The sequence below is a fragment of the Bacillus rossius genome, chromosome 5 (genome assembly GCF_032445375.1).
Source record: "Bacillus rossius redtenbacheri isolate Brsri chromosome 5, Brsri_v3, whole genome shotgun sequence".
NCBI classification, from domain to species: domain Eukaryota; kingdom Metazoa; phylum Arthropoda; class Insecta; order Phasmatodea; family Bacillidae; genus Bacillus; species Bacillus rossius.
Genome location: NC_086333.1, coordinates 42,283,057 through 42,297,457, shown reverse-complemented (window position 1 = coordinate 42,297,457; position 14,401 = coordinate 42,283,057). Strand labels below are relative to the sequence as shown.

Below are 14,401 nucleotides of genomic sequence, written 5' to 3'. Positions count from 1 at the left end.
CCGCGGTAGAGCGGCCCCGGGCTAATTTCAACACTCGTACTTCGACGGTTTAGAACGTTTTAAGTCTCACCAAATTGGACCCTTTCATTTTATTTTCTATTTAAATTTTGAATTACATGTCCAAATTATTGCTATGACAATATAATTATTTTAATATCTTTTTTTTTAATAAATCAAGTTTTGAAAATCGGCTGTTAAGTATAAAATAATTTCTCTTAACCCCATACAAATTTATAACCTCATAGAGATTTCTAACGTCTATTCAGCTTGTCCTGAAAATTTGTGATAGTGAATTTAATAACCTACGAAAATACTTGTAAGATTTAAAACGATAAACGTGGGGCGCATGTAATTGATACATGAATAGTTCACCTAAGTCAATAACAATTTTATTGCACTTCAAATAATATGAACTGATGTGTAAGTTGTTTTTTTCAACGACAGCTACTCCCTACACTACGTACTATTATCTATTGCACGCGCCACACGTTCTTCGTTTTATATCTTACAAGTATTTTTGTAGGTTTTAAAAATTCACAATCACAAATTTTCAGGACAATCTGTATGGGGCTAGGAGAAATTAGTTTATATTTTTTAGTCAGTTTTAAAAACTTGATATATATTTTTATTAATTTAAATTATTTTCTGTTTTTTAGTTTTTTGTGTGTGCGAATTGTCATCCAGCTTCTAAGCTATGTTTAAAGTTTTAAGTCTATATATAACTTATTCTGGAAGTTAGTTTAAAATCGATTGCAAAATTTGTACCGAACAGACAAACAGACAAGAAAAGGAGTTATTAAAAACGTGATGATAATAATAATAATAAAAAGATACAATCTTTGATGGTGACGAGTCGTTTCTCCCATTACTGGGTGTTGTGAGCACAGGCAACGCCACGTTGATAGCAGCCGTGAGGTTTCTATGCTTGCCGAGGCCGGGTGATTCTACGATGGTTCGCCATTGCCGTCCGCGGGATGAAGGGTTTAGGGAGGTCGCATACACGGCCGGGAATCGAACATGGACACCTCGGCCCACCAGCCAGCACTCCATCACAAGACCCTGTGGGTAGATTACAATCGTTGTTTTACGTTTTAATCTTGTGTTAATAAGCAAACTCCAACTTTAACTACCATGAGAGGAATATATTTTTTTTTTTTTAGCAGGTCACGTATAGTTTTGACGGTTCTTGAAAGTATTGCCAGTTTTATACTTATACTTCCGCCACTGTTCTTCTGTCAACAATGTCCGTAAAAAACTTCTTGTGATTGTCAGCGTTCGTAAACAACCATACGCGACGCTCTGCAAGTAACGGTACCGCCGGTTCTACGGTTGAGAACAGTCATATTTGAGAAAAACAAGGTACGTGACACAGATCATATTAGTTACACAAGACCACGCATGTTGATGATTGCTAGTGTCCAAATCCATGTCTTGTGGTATGTCGAGCCATGAGATGAAAAAAATAATCCGCACACCAAACGGCGGCTATTATCTTGAATTTCAAGAGGGCGGAAGTCCACTCTATCTGATAGCAATTTTGTACGTTTGAGGCACAGGAAAAAGGCGAACCAACACGTTTGAGCTACGAACAACTACGGAATATTTAGCGGCTATGTAACTTTGCTGTTCGCGACGTACAAATAAGGCTTACTTTATGTATCTAAAATAGTTTCAAGACTGATCATGCCCTTGACTCCGGTTGTTTTTACTTATGTCAAGGTAATGATATAATAACACCAGGTGTACTTGTCGTTAAAAAATCTTGCAAGATATTTGCGTCCAGTCATAATTTACGTACTTTGTGTCAAACGCATCTTCAACAAACTAGCATTCATCATCTCTACCCCAGGCAAGAAGAGGAACTTAGGTTGGGGCCAACATACACGATCACTCTTGCAGTTTTATTATTTTGGTCCCTAAAATAAAACTTAATTAAATCTTGTGTGTGGTACATTCAGTTAAAATATTTTTGTGCATGCGGGGTCCATATCGAGAAATTATTTGTACTAAATTTTACAAATAATTACGCATAGTTACACAATCATAATTTTTTTATCTGTCCTCCGCTCCGAATTTACCAATTTTAGGCCATCTAAACGTTTACGTAAATGCATTTTAGAAATTACGAAACTGACACACATTTGCGTGTAACGTTTCTTGTGTGGTTATAATTGCATTATGTTCAGTACTTGTGCCATGTGACTCCATGGTTGTAATAATCATCACAATTTAGGGAATCACGATAATTCAAGGGTTAGCTACAATGGGAGAATAAAATATGTATTTTAGAGCTATAAAAAGGTATAAATTATATAAGTTGAGAATCAAGCTACTTTCATTGTTAGTTATAGCTTGGATTTACGGATGGAATTGATGAACTAATGGGCACGCTAACCAAAAACAGGTGACCAAATTATTTGTAATGACATTCACATCGGCATCCCTTGGCCTGGCACTGAACTTTAAGGAAAAACCGCAGTTAACGCATTTTGATTATGAAATCCCTAACAGTTACATACATTTTTTAAACTTAAAACTCTACCATCCTCGTTTCGTTTCGTCAGTTTATGATCGATTTGTGACAGTTGTTTGAATTTATTTTTGCTGTGGTAAATCATTGTTAAGAATTTGCGTGTGCATAATTTGTAATTCAGATATTCCGTGATACCATTTTAACTTTCGACATCTTAAAATATCTCTAGGTCGCCTGCAGATGCGGTAATCTATTTAGTCCAGTAAGCATTGCTTAGCTTTTTTCTTCTCCTTTTCAAACGTTAGTAGCTCCGTTGTACTGATATGATGGCTTAAAACAAAACAAAACAAATTAATAAACACAAAATTCTTTATTTTTCATTTGTACCTTGGCTTGTTTCCATAAATATTAGTTATTTCATTTTATTAAAGTGATACATAATTATATAGCTAACTGGGAAACTCTTTATTCAAGACACTAAGTTCCCTTGCAGCCTTGTGACGGAAACTAACAGTTCCGTGTGGTGAAAGGTTTAGTGGTGCAGAAACGTAATACGGGTCAATTTTTCCGCGCGCATTATCCCGTAAAGCGGAGGTGAAAGTTTGTCCTTCGAAACCAAACTGCAGTTAAGCGGTGTCATGGACGCAAATAACTTTTATTTTTTACTATTCGAACTGCTGCCCTTTCAACCGACTGCACACTTTTACTCTTAACATTTCTTGGAGAGAACTCAATTGCCTAGTCTTTGTTTCTGTGCCAAAGCTAGAGAATTTTTATTTTTAGATTTTTTTGATAATACGTTTTGATTAAGGATTGGTTACTATTTACCTTCGGTGGTAAAACATTTGTAAGTCTTTTTAAAGCTTGAACTAGTTGCAGACCTTAGTGGTAATAACTGTACGACTTCCCGCGATACGTTAAGTTTTAGAATGTTCAGTTGAATTTCCACGCATTGCTGCACTTAGTAGCCGTTATATTGCATTCTATCCAACACTGTATATAATTAATGATAGCCAGTAGTGAACAATTAATGTTACGGTATGTGAAAAAAAAAATCACACACACCTTTCATGGAAACGTTGATTTCCATTGTAACATAATGTGCCTAATATATCGTACTTAACATTTGTTATAATATTGAATATTAGGCTAATTAACGTAAAACAATTTGTATTAAAGCTTATATTACATTTTATCTTTCAGATCACTTCCGGAACTAGCCTTATTAGGCTCCTGTGTAACAGTATGCTTCAGTAGCACCATTCATAACAACAGAGTTCTTAGTTGACGTACATGTTTTCAGACAGGTGTGTTTGCAAATTACAATATTTCTGTTAATTTAAAATTTCAAAAATCATATGTAAGTTATATCGAGAAACTTCTAAAATTGCACACAAAATCCCCTTTACTATTGTATTAAATGCATCGATTAAGCTACATTTGCCGAGATGAACAGCGAACCACGATCGTAGCTCTTTAATCGCAGGCATTCAACACATTCTATAGTCCGGCATCGAGCTAACCCGTCGCGTTAAGATATTTTCGAGTGAACTCGGGCCTTTACTGACCTTGACCACTGGGCCAAGCCACAGCGCTGTCTGCTAATTATCTCTTGTGTATTTTTCCTTGCCATATGGCAGCTTATTATTACCTATTTTAAATATCGTTTTACCGTACATTGGCTTTTCTTCAGTGGCGGACCAAGCTAAGAATTAGGAGCGTGTTGGTGGGTGTTCAGTACCTCCCAGATATATGGGTAGTCCAACATTTTGAAAAATAATGTTACGATTTGGGGGAAACAGGTTCGTAATGATCACTTGATGTAAGTTTTTGGACATACGCCATTGCTAAGAACATATGTCCAAAAACTTACATTAAGTCATGCACTCCCATTGCACAAATCTTTCAAAGATAATTTCATAATGATGGCCCAATTTTTTATACAGTTTTATTTGCTACTAATATTTACATTCCTAATTAAATCACCGCACTTAAGTCTGTTCATTAATCACTAAATATCTGTCAAGTCCACATTTCACACTTCTCACTTCTCACAAGAGCCAGGCTCAACAGTGGTTCGCCCCTTACTACGCACCTGTCCACACACAACACAGTCTCGTGCGTCTCGACCACACACGCACGGTCCCGTCGCTCCGTGTCTGCACCGTTCGCTTGGGGTTTGTGCGCCACTCTGCTGCGGATGCAGTTAGAGTGTGTGCTTAGGTGCATTTTCTGCTATGTTGGTTACCAGACGCAATCTCGAACTTGCATTGATCGGAGTTGCTTTAAAATTGTTTTGGGTTTTTTGTATATTCAGTGTATTCAACGAAGGTACACACGATACAAGACATTGTGGGCGGGGGCGGAGGGTGTGTTCTCACGCCTTCTTCGCTGAACTCGCACTTCACTTCCTTCGGAGGCCGGGCGTCACCGCTTATAAATCAGTTTGCCGTATTTCTGGAATGAACTGGAACGGTTGTGACGTGTCGCATCATCCCGGGCCGACCCGACGCTCGAAGCATCCAGAAACGCGTCGGAGCCACATCACTCCCAAGTGCGGCGGCTCCTGTAAGTCCGCAGAGTTCCCAGGCCACCAAGGGAAAGACGACTGCGCCGACGAAGGAGGGAGCGGGAGCAGGGGGTGGCGAGGTCTCGGGCCTCCATAGTTCCCAAAGGTATGCGCCCGTGACGTTACCGGCCGTACGGGGCCACCAGGCCAGACTACCGCTGGTCTCCTAGTGCGCACTTAACAATAATAAACTATTTGGCGATTTTGCTATTCTAACGCATCTCTGACGTCTTGGAAGGTTAATCAACGCTATGGAGTAGATTTTATTGAAGTTTTTTTTATTATTATTAATTCTAGGGTGTTTGAGGCTGTAGGAGAGCGTTCACCCTCATCGCTCCTCGTATAGGACCGCCACAGTTTTTTCTTTGGTACTCCTGTTAGAATTTATTGGCGTTCGATGATCTGGTAAAATGTCAGATTGTTTGATCCACCGCCCGCGTCGGACGCGACGAGTGACGACGGTCGTCTCGTCGCCTGAGACTTGAAGCTAAACCCGCGGTCGTTACTTTCTGCCCGTACCACTGCTCGTGCCGCGCAGCTTTGCCGTGGGAACATTCGCCCGTCTTCCCGTCCGCGTTCGGAACACACCCGGCCGTCTTGCAACCATTGCGCAAGGATTGGTTGCGGTGGCAAAACCGCAGTGTCTTCTTGACAGTGATGGCAATAAAAGCTAGTTTATGCCATGTTCGTTTTTTTCATTTTCTCGAGATTCCTATTAAGAAGCCCGCCTAGTCAGGGGTGTATTTGTGTTAGTGAGGCGTGGTGCTTCTAGAGCGGTATTGCCCCTAAGCGCTAGGCGAGCAGTCGTCTCGTCGTGCTTAGGGAAATGATAATATTTGAGCGGTAACCATAACATTTCATGGCGAAACAGTGAAGATTAAGGTGTAACGCAAGCATCTCGAGTGCTTTGAAAAATCTTTAACAGCCAAAAAATTTATTTTCACTCATCAAAAATACAGTTCAAAAACAAAATAGAACCACGCATTCGCTCCCAGTGTATTCTTAAATTATTATCTTAAAAATACACCACTCTGATATATTTTGCAAGGTTTCAATTCGCTTGGTTTTTCTGAAACTCTGCACATCGCATGATTGCCCAGGCAGGCAGGGTCCTTGATGGAGTACTTTACCTTTTAAATTTATTCCTGCAGCTTTCGTGTATTTTACTAAATATTATCCATAATCAGTGAAAATTAACGCATGTTTTCGCCACTGATCATCATTTGCGTGACTTCTGGCAGAATCCATATCTCGTTGAGTAGATATCTGGTGCGAAAAATTGTTACCGAACGACGAATGCAAGGGTGCTTGCTGTCAGGATGCATTTCTAGGCAAATCCCTCAAAATGGATTAGGCACCGTCACCTTGGATTTTCCGTCTTTTTGCTGTAATTCTAATTTTAATTTATTTATCCCGAATTTTTGGCATGTCAAGTCAATTATAAATCATAGCTCTAGCTAACTTCTATACGTTGTTGTAACCACATATTTACTAACAGGCTCTATATAGTCTGTAAGCGCCGCGAGGAAATAAGTTATTACTTCACGTGGACGACTACAACTGTCGTGATAATCACACCAGTTCACAAGTGTTGACTTCAAACAAATAGCCAAAGCTAAGTCCAATGCCATGAAAAACAAAAAAAAAAGGAACGGATACTATATTGCAAGAAATTTCAAAATATTTGAGATTGCAAGCTGGCGAGACCTAGTCCCCCTTAATAAATAATATTTATAATAAGAAAATCGGTAAATATGTAGAGTAGCGGTATATGCGAAAAAAATGCTTAAAATCCGAAAATACTTTTATTCTATGCTCTTTCACTTCCTCTTTTCAAATCAACCGGCGGAGATAAGAAATTCCAAATACTTTAGGAGATTCGAATTTTTTTAATTTTGAACATGTAGAGTAGCGGTATTTGCGAAAAAAAATTCTAAAAATCTGAAATTACTTTTATTATATGCTCTTTCACTTCCTCTTTCCATTAAAACCGGCGGAGATAAGAAATTCCAAATACTTTAGGAGATATCGAATTTTTTAATTTAGCAATACAACACCTGTACAACCATTTGAACGACGCCATTTTTGTTATTTTGCCTTGTGTTCGTGAATGCGTAATAAATCAAATGGTCGATTAGGTCAGGTCAGATACATTAATAATACTTTCAAACTAAGCGGACATAAAAAATAATGTGAATTAATTTTAATGGCTGTTTAGTTTTAAAATATTTATAATGTAACTGACCTGACCAAACAAACCGTGACAAAGGATGATCAGTAGGAACTAAAATGGTCTATTAGGTCAGGTCAGTTACATTATGAATACTTTCAAACTAAGCGTACATTAAAAATAATATGATTTAATTTCAATGGTTCTTTAGTTTTAAAGTATTTATAATGTAACTGACCTGACCTAACAAACCCGGACAAATGATGAACATTAACAACTCACGTAAATTTTTTTGTTACTTATTACTTGCGCAACAATATCCAAATAAAAAATAAGACTTTAAAATTAGAAACGTTAAAAGCCCACCTAAGTTGGAGGCGGGTACATTTCCTTTGCTATTAGAAGGAAATGTAGTCGTTCACCTACGTCGCGATACCTCCGACGGAACATTAATAAATAAATAAATAAATAAATAATCACGTATTGGTTCATTTGAATACTGGCCAATCACGGAACTGTCACGTGACAAAATTGTCCAATAAGAAACATAATAGATACTCGTAAACAAGAAACAATGGTAATCGCAGCATGAATACGCAGGTATTGTGATGAAAATTAAAAAAATTCTATATCTCCTAAAGTATTTGGAATTTCTTATCTCCGCCGGTTGATTTGAAAAGAGGAAGTGAAAGAGCATAGAATAAAAGTATTTTCGGATTTTTAGCATTTTTTTTTCCGCATATACCGCGACTCTACATATTTACCATTGACTGACTGTGTGTACAAAGGTGACGTTAACCCGATAATCAAAAACTATTGGCCAAGTATACACAGTCATATTTTAAGAAAAGTACTAAATATTTCTGTGCGTTCTTTAGTTTGCAGTAGTAAATTAGGCTTTAGAGACGGGCAGGAATCGTACGTGGTGACTTTTGGTAAACAGTGGAAAACCGAAACCAGGAGTATTATTTCACAAGTTCTGTTCCACTTTAACTGATTTCATTAGGCAGTAATTATGGCTTGGCCTGACCTATCATGTTTTCCAGATTTTCGCAATCAACTAATTCGATAACGGTACTGCAAAAGTTTAGTTGTGCCCATTAACGAGTTCTGCGAACGCAGGTAATAAACGTCTTGTGTGAACGATCACGGCAATTTATTTACTCTGGTAGTTCAATGTATTTCTACATGACATCCTGAAGCTATTCTGGTAGCCTATTGAATTTTTTATTCCTATTTTCGGGGATGCATTTCTATTTCTGGAATAAAATCACAACCTCTTTGCGTCATTTAGACTCCATTGAGTAGCAAGGAAACACACATTTTTTTCCCCTTCCTTTTTCAGAAAAAAAAATATTAAGAAGGTACTTCCCATCTTACTGAGTAGGCAGTAAAAATGCGATTTGAAGGCGGACAAGATGGAGATGATGATAAAAAAAACCAGCTAGAAAGGAAAAAAAAAAGTAAAGTAAAAGAGGCATGGTTTCTTACGATATGGGTTTAGAAATAGCTCCAGAGATGAACTTCCCGCCTCCGGTTGTCCAACAAATTTTTTTTTTTCGTTTGGTTGGGGGGGGGGGGGGGAGAGGAAACTTGTTCTCGTCGTTATTTTTGGTCCCCCCCCCCCCCATCCCCCATCGCACATACGAGCTTCATTCTTTCTCTCGTGTGTTTTCTTTGTCCGCGCCGCGCGTCGGTCACGTAAGCCGCCTGGTCGTCGGTCCTGAAGAGGAGGAGGAGGGGTACCTGGAAGGAGGGGAGGGGAAGTGTGCCGGCTGCTCCCCCCCTCCTCCCGTGTGCACACCAGGTAGCGACGCGGCGGCGGCGGCCCGAGTCAGTCACCTGGCGGCCGTGTCTGCGGAAGGAAGCTCACCCCCCTCCGGGAGTGGTGGTGGTGGTAGTGCGCGCGGTACGGTACGGTACGGTACGGTACGGTACTAACTCCGCCAGGCGAGCCGGGCGGGACCGACGGGCCATGCTGTGCGGCACGCTGAGGCGAAGGCAGCGCGCCACGTCCTTGGACGAGTACCGGCTGCTGGTGTCGCACCACGTGTTCGTGTCGGGGTGTCGCCGGAGCGTGGCTGCCCCGGAGCTGAGCTCCATCTCGGCCGCGGTGAGTGCTTCTCCCCCCCTCCGTCGCGCCGTGTCGGGGTGCCCGGTGCTGCTCCAACCAAGCTAGAGCCAAGCCTGGCTACTGCATAACTAGAGACCTGCAAAATTCGCGGTTTCGATGGCCTTCAGGATAGACTGCACGTACCCCTGTGCACTCGGGTGAATAACGCAAGTTCATTGGCTGCCGACTTGTAAGTCGTCTCAGCTGGTTTGTCTGCGATTCGATCCTTCTTTGTTTGAGGGTTTATAACTGGTTGAGATTCGTCCAGATGAACAGTAAGCCAATAGAAAAATTATCTAAGAGGTATGTGTGTTTGAATTCTAGCCTATCACAGAATGAATCCGCGAATTTTGCAGGTCTCTATGCATAACAAATATCCATAACAATACTTACGAATTCACTCTGGAAAAAAAAACGATTTGTTTATATGATTTCGGATCTATTTTAAGGTCTCTACTATTATTAGAGACCCGTGAATTTCGCGGATTCATTTCGTGTTGTGCTAAAATTCAAATAATTATACCTTAGTGCTGCTTCTGTCATTGGTTCTCTGTTAATCTGGAGGACTGAGGGCCAATTAGAGACCCTCACTCATAGAAATGTCGAATCACAGGCCACCCAGTCGAGATGACTCACAAGTCAACAGCCAATGAACAGTTGGCATTTGCCCGAGTGTGTAGAGGATATTGGAGTCTATCCTGGATGTCATTGAATCCGCGAAATTCACGTGTCTCTAATTATGATTAAGGGTAGGCATTTTTCGCGAATAAATTTGAACGCTTATTAGACTGCAACACGTTATACTCACACCAGCGGTTTCTTCCTTGTGATTGACGGACGTCTGCGAGAGAAGTCGTTGCCTTATTTGACCGAGCCACTCAGGACGTGTTTGCTTCCGCACTGACTGGTGTTGTAACAATCGATATTGACCTGAAAGAAACTCGCCCAATCACGAGACACAGACGATGCTACAGTGTTTTAACTTTCAGCTAGTCTCGGAAACTTTTCGCGAAATATGCATGCCCTTAATTATAATACTTACGAATTCACTCTGGAAAAAAAACGATTTGTTTATATGATTTCGGAATTCGGATCTATTTTAAGGTCTCTACTATTATTAGAGACCCGTGAATTTCGCGGATTCATTTCGTGTTGTGCTAAAATTCAAATAATTATACCTTAGTGCTGCTTTCTGTCATTGGTTCTCTGTTAATCTGGAGGACTGAGGGCCAATTAGAGACCCTCACTCGTAGAAGTGTCGAATCACAGGCCACCCAGTCGAGACGACTCACAAGTCAACAGCCAATGAACAGTTGGCATTTGCCCGAGTGTGTAGAGGATATTGGAGTCTAACCTGGAGGTCATTGAATCCGCGAAATTCACGGGTCTCTAACTATTATGGTATCACCTTCTCTCAATATGCACAGTTCATTATCATCCCCCCTCCTCAAGTTGTACGGAAAGGATTTAATACTATTTCTGAGGACTGGAAAAATTAACCTTTTTCAGTGACCTCTAGGATAGTCTCCACACTCCTCTGTATCCTCGGGCAAGTTATATCACCTGTTCATCGGTTGCCCGACTTGATTCGGTGATTCTTTATTCGAGGGTTTTCCAATTGGCCGAGATTTATTCCTTACACGTTTGAATGTTATCCCATCACGAGGTGAATCCGTGAATTGCTACGGTAATAAATGCTCAAGACGTGAAATGGGCCCACCCACTGCGCCACTTACGTGTCTCCCAGGGCTTTCATGAATCCGTCCTGTTCTGGAAAGCTGGTAAACATCCAACTGTTTGGGGGGAAACATTTCATCTATCTATAACTGGGTCAGTTTGTTTTACGTGTGCTACGCGCAGTACGGGGGGAAAAAAAGGGAAGGGGGGATTGGGGGGTTCAACACACGAAAGTCCCGTTGTTGTATCACCGTGGGAAGGGGTCGCGTCTGGTTCATCGCCTTGCGTGCAGATACGTGGTGGGGTACTGCAGGGGTCTGCAGACTGCGGCTCTTCTCACAGGTTTGTCACTGCTCTGCCACAGCACAAAGAACCAAATGAAACGACCCAATCACAAGGCATGTCCTCAACCTGCGCTCGCACCTGCCATAGCACCCCCCGTCACCGCTCTTACCCGGGTGTCTTTATTCTAATAATTAATAATTAAAATAATTTAGGTATTCCTCTTTATCACTAGAAGTCTACTAATGATCACCATATTAATGTTTTTACTTTTACGTGTTTTTTTCCTAAGTAGTCGTTTTTTTAAGTCTATAAAATATTTATAATTTTTCTCAATTTTATCGTTTAAACTTCCACGTAGATAAGAGAGAAAATACATGTTGCGGCTCTTAAAAAAAAAAAAATTGGAGAATCTTATTACTTAATATTTTTACTTATAAACTTTATATCTTCCGATTTCTGGGGTACCGTGTAAAGGCACAACTTTGGTGCTTCGTATTACAATTAATCTTTCAATTGGGCACAGGACCTAGCCACGCTTGAAAAGGGCCCTCGAGGTATAGTAAGGCTGCTGAGATACCAACCACATGAAGCATGCATTGATTTGTTTTTTATTTATTTTAGAAATGAAAAATTTTACTTCCAAAGTATTTTTGGGTGGTGATGTCTTTATTTGGGAACTTCCTTGCTCTTCTTCCGTAATTTTTTAAGGGTGTATGTTCCGTTCCAGGTCATTATTTTGTATTTACGTTCCACATGGTTAAACTTGCTGACTTTCTGAATTGCTGAAATTTAACAAAATTAAATATACTCGCATACTTTTTGCATAATTAGCTGGCAAAGTTCAATTTTTAACTTTTTTGTGCTGTATGGATAAGCAGATCAAAATGGAATATAAAACAGGAATCTTTACGGTTTTAAGTCAATTTTACTGGCGACTATTTGATAAGGTTTAATTTCTTTCAGAAAAAAAAGTAATTTTACCTTGCTTTTTACGATCATCAGGATTTTTACGTTTTTTAAAGGCTAAATAAAATACATTTTTCTGAAAGAATTTTAATCCATAGGTACACCAGAATTGCCTCAAAATCCAAACTTTATTCAGTTATTTATTCAATTATTCCATACTGCACTAAAATATTAAAAATTCAACTTTGTCAGCTAGATATGTAAAATTCTTTCACCACAAACACACACAAAATTCAACTTTTCCAGCTAGATATGTAAAATTCGTGCACCACAAACACACATATTGACATTCTGCCACACAAAAATTCTGCAAGTTTAACTGTGTTTAACGTAAAAGTAAAATAATGTTTTATAACGGGATATACACACTTAACTCGGCATTATTGTAATATTCTAGATCTTGTAAACAATTAAATTAGCTTATTATATTTTTTTTTGCGTTCGAATGATTTATCTAACAAAAAAATGCACTAGATTTAATATTTTCAGTTCCAAGAAGAATGTAAATGATCAGCATCCAGGCCCGCCGAGGTAATCACCGCCTTTTAAATAACGATGGCCGTGTTTTGAGCCGCACACCTCCAGTTGGTCGGACGAAGAATGTCGCAGGGCAATCGACTCGTTAAATCTCCGCCTGGCTTCTTCTCGCTCGCGGTCCGTGCAGTTTGCGGAGATGACGATATGAAGGCGCGGAGGAGGAGACATTATAGTCTACCGTGGAAACCTGTTTGCCACTGGAATGTCCTTCATCGTCTTTTTAAATATCAGAGTTTTCAAACATGCCTCTCAGGTTGACACCTGAATAACAAGTTTAAAATCTTTAACACTATAAGATCACTACATTAGCTACTAAAGGAATCTGGGTATGACATTTTACGATTATAACGTAGATTATAAATATTTTATTTTTCCAGGTTTAATGACTTGTGATAGGAATTAGCATGGTTTTTACGGTAACATATTTAACAATTCATCACTAGCCAATTAATAAAAAAAGCTAACAAAGTAAAAATTTTGTACATAAATGCATCTTCATTTCCTAATGCCTATAAAGTTTCACGTTGGACTTTGGTTTAGTGTGTAGTAATTTTTAAAGCGTGTTATATCTTAAGGTATTTATTACGCTTTGCATAAATCCATATTTTAGGCACCAAAGATCTTACTTAATTTTTACGGGAATTTTTACTCATTATGTTTTCTCCTAGCTACTTTTTATGTTTCTTTTTGTAGCCTAGTCATTTTGTTTTTTATATTAATGTTATTTCAGTAGTAGTGAATGTTATCGTGTTTTTACATCGGTACATAGTTGTAAGTTCCTGAAACTTAAAAATAATTTCATTCTGGAGGAAATAGGCTTATTTCTTGTGTACTATCCCAACTATTATAAGAAAAAGATTTTTAATAAAATATAATTAGAGAATATTAAAAAATTCCTGGACATTTTTCCAAGCAGTGGTTCTCTTACTCTGCGTAGTTGTATTGCTAGTTTTTAAAAAAGCGGTGCTACGGGCTGACCGCAGCAAGAGACGATTTGTTGCTGGGGTTGCGTAAGACATAGGAGGAAATATCGCACACCGTCAGTGTGATATTTCTTACCAATGTCGAAAGGCGAGTGTCGTTCATTCTGCGTCAGTTTTGCATAAAACAAAAGTAAATATTTGTGTCCCCACACCATTTTCATTACACACATTAAAACTGATTTGTTTCTGCGTAGCGTTTAATTTAATATAAGCAAACGTATTTCTGAATACATGAAGGTAGTAATTAATTTAAAATATGCAGGTGTTAGGTGTAAGGAGAACTTCAGGATTAAAGTCAGTGCAATATTTATTTTACAAGAGCAAAAATCGCTCTGGGGGCCGAGAAAAAAATGAGAATATATTGTTGCCCGTAATCATACATTATTTTGGAAACATGAGTGCACGCACCGTATATTTGGAACTTGTGAGTTCGTTGAATTTTGAAGACTTGCTATCTACAGATAGATAATCATACTGTATTAACCAATATTTCAGTTCGGGAAGCTGTTAGTTATAAGACTTAAATAAATGTGTTCGCAGAGATAAAAAAAAAAATCATTAAAAGAACTAGGTCATGATTCCAGATTACCATGGTTTATCGGTAGTCAAATTGTGGGCGTAGTTTTCT

The 14,401-nt window shown here is 39.0% G+C and overlaps 1 protein-coding gene across 5 annotated transcripts in view; it reads left to right on the top strand.

Annotated features, from left to right (window-relative positions):
* Positions 1-14,401, top strand: part of LOC134531738 (uncharacterized) — a 618,769-nt gene that overhangs the window by 445,499 nt on the left and 158,869 nt on the right. The window contains exon 1 of one of the 5 annotated variants that reach the window (XM_063367607.1): positions 9,033-9,325. The exons of the other annotated variants lie outside the window; for them this stretch is intronic. Coding sequence (XP_063223677.1) covers positions 9,188-9,325 — 138 coding nt within the window. The 5' untranslated portion in view covers positions 9,033-9,187. Of the gene's footprint in view, positions 1-9,032; positions 9,326-14,401 lie in introns of those variants that run through there. 5 annotated transcript variants of the gene reach the window in all.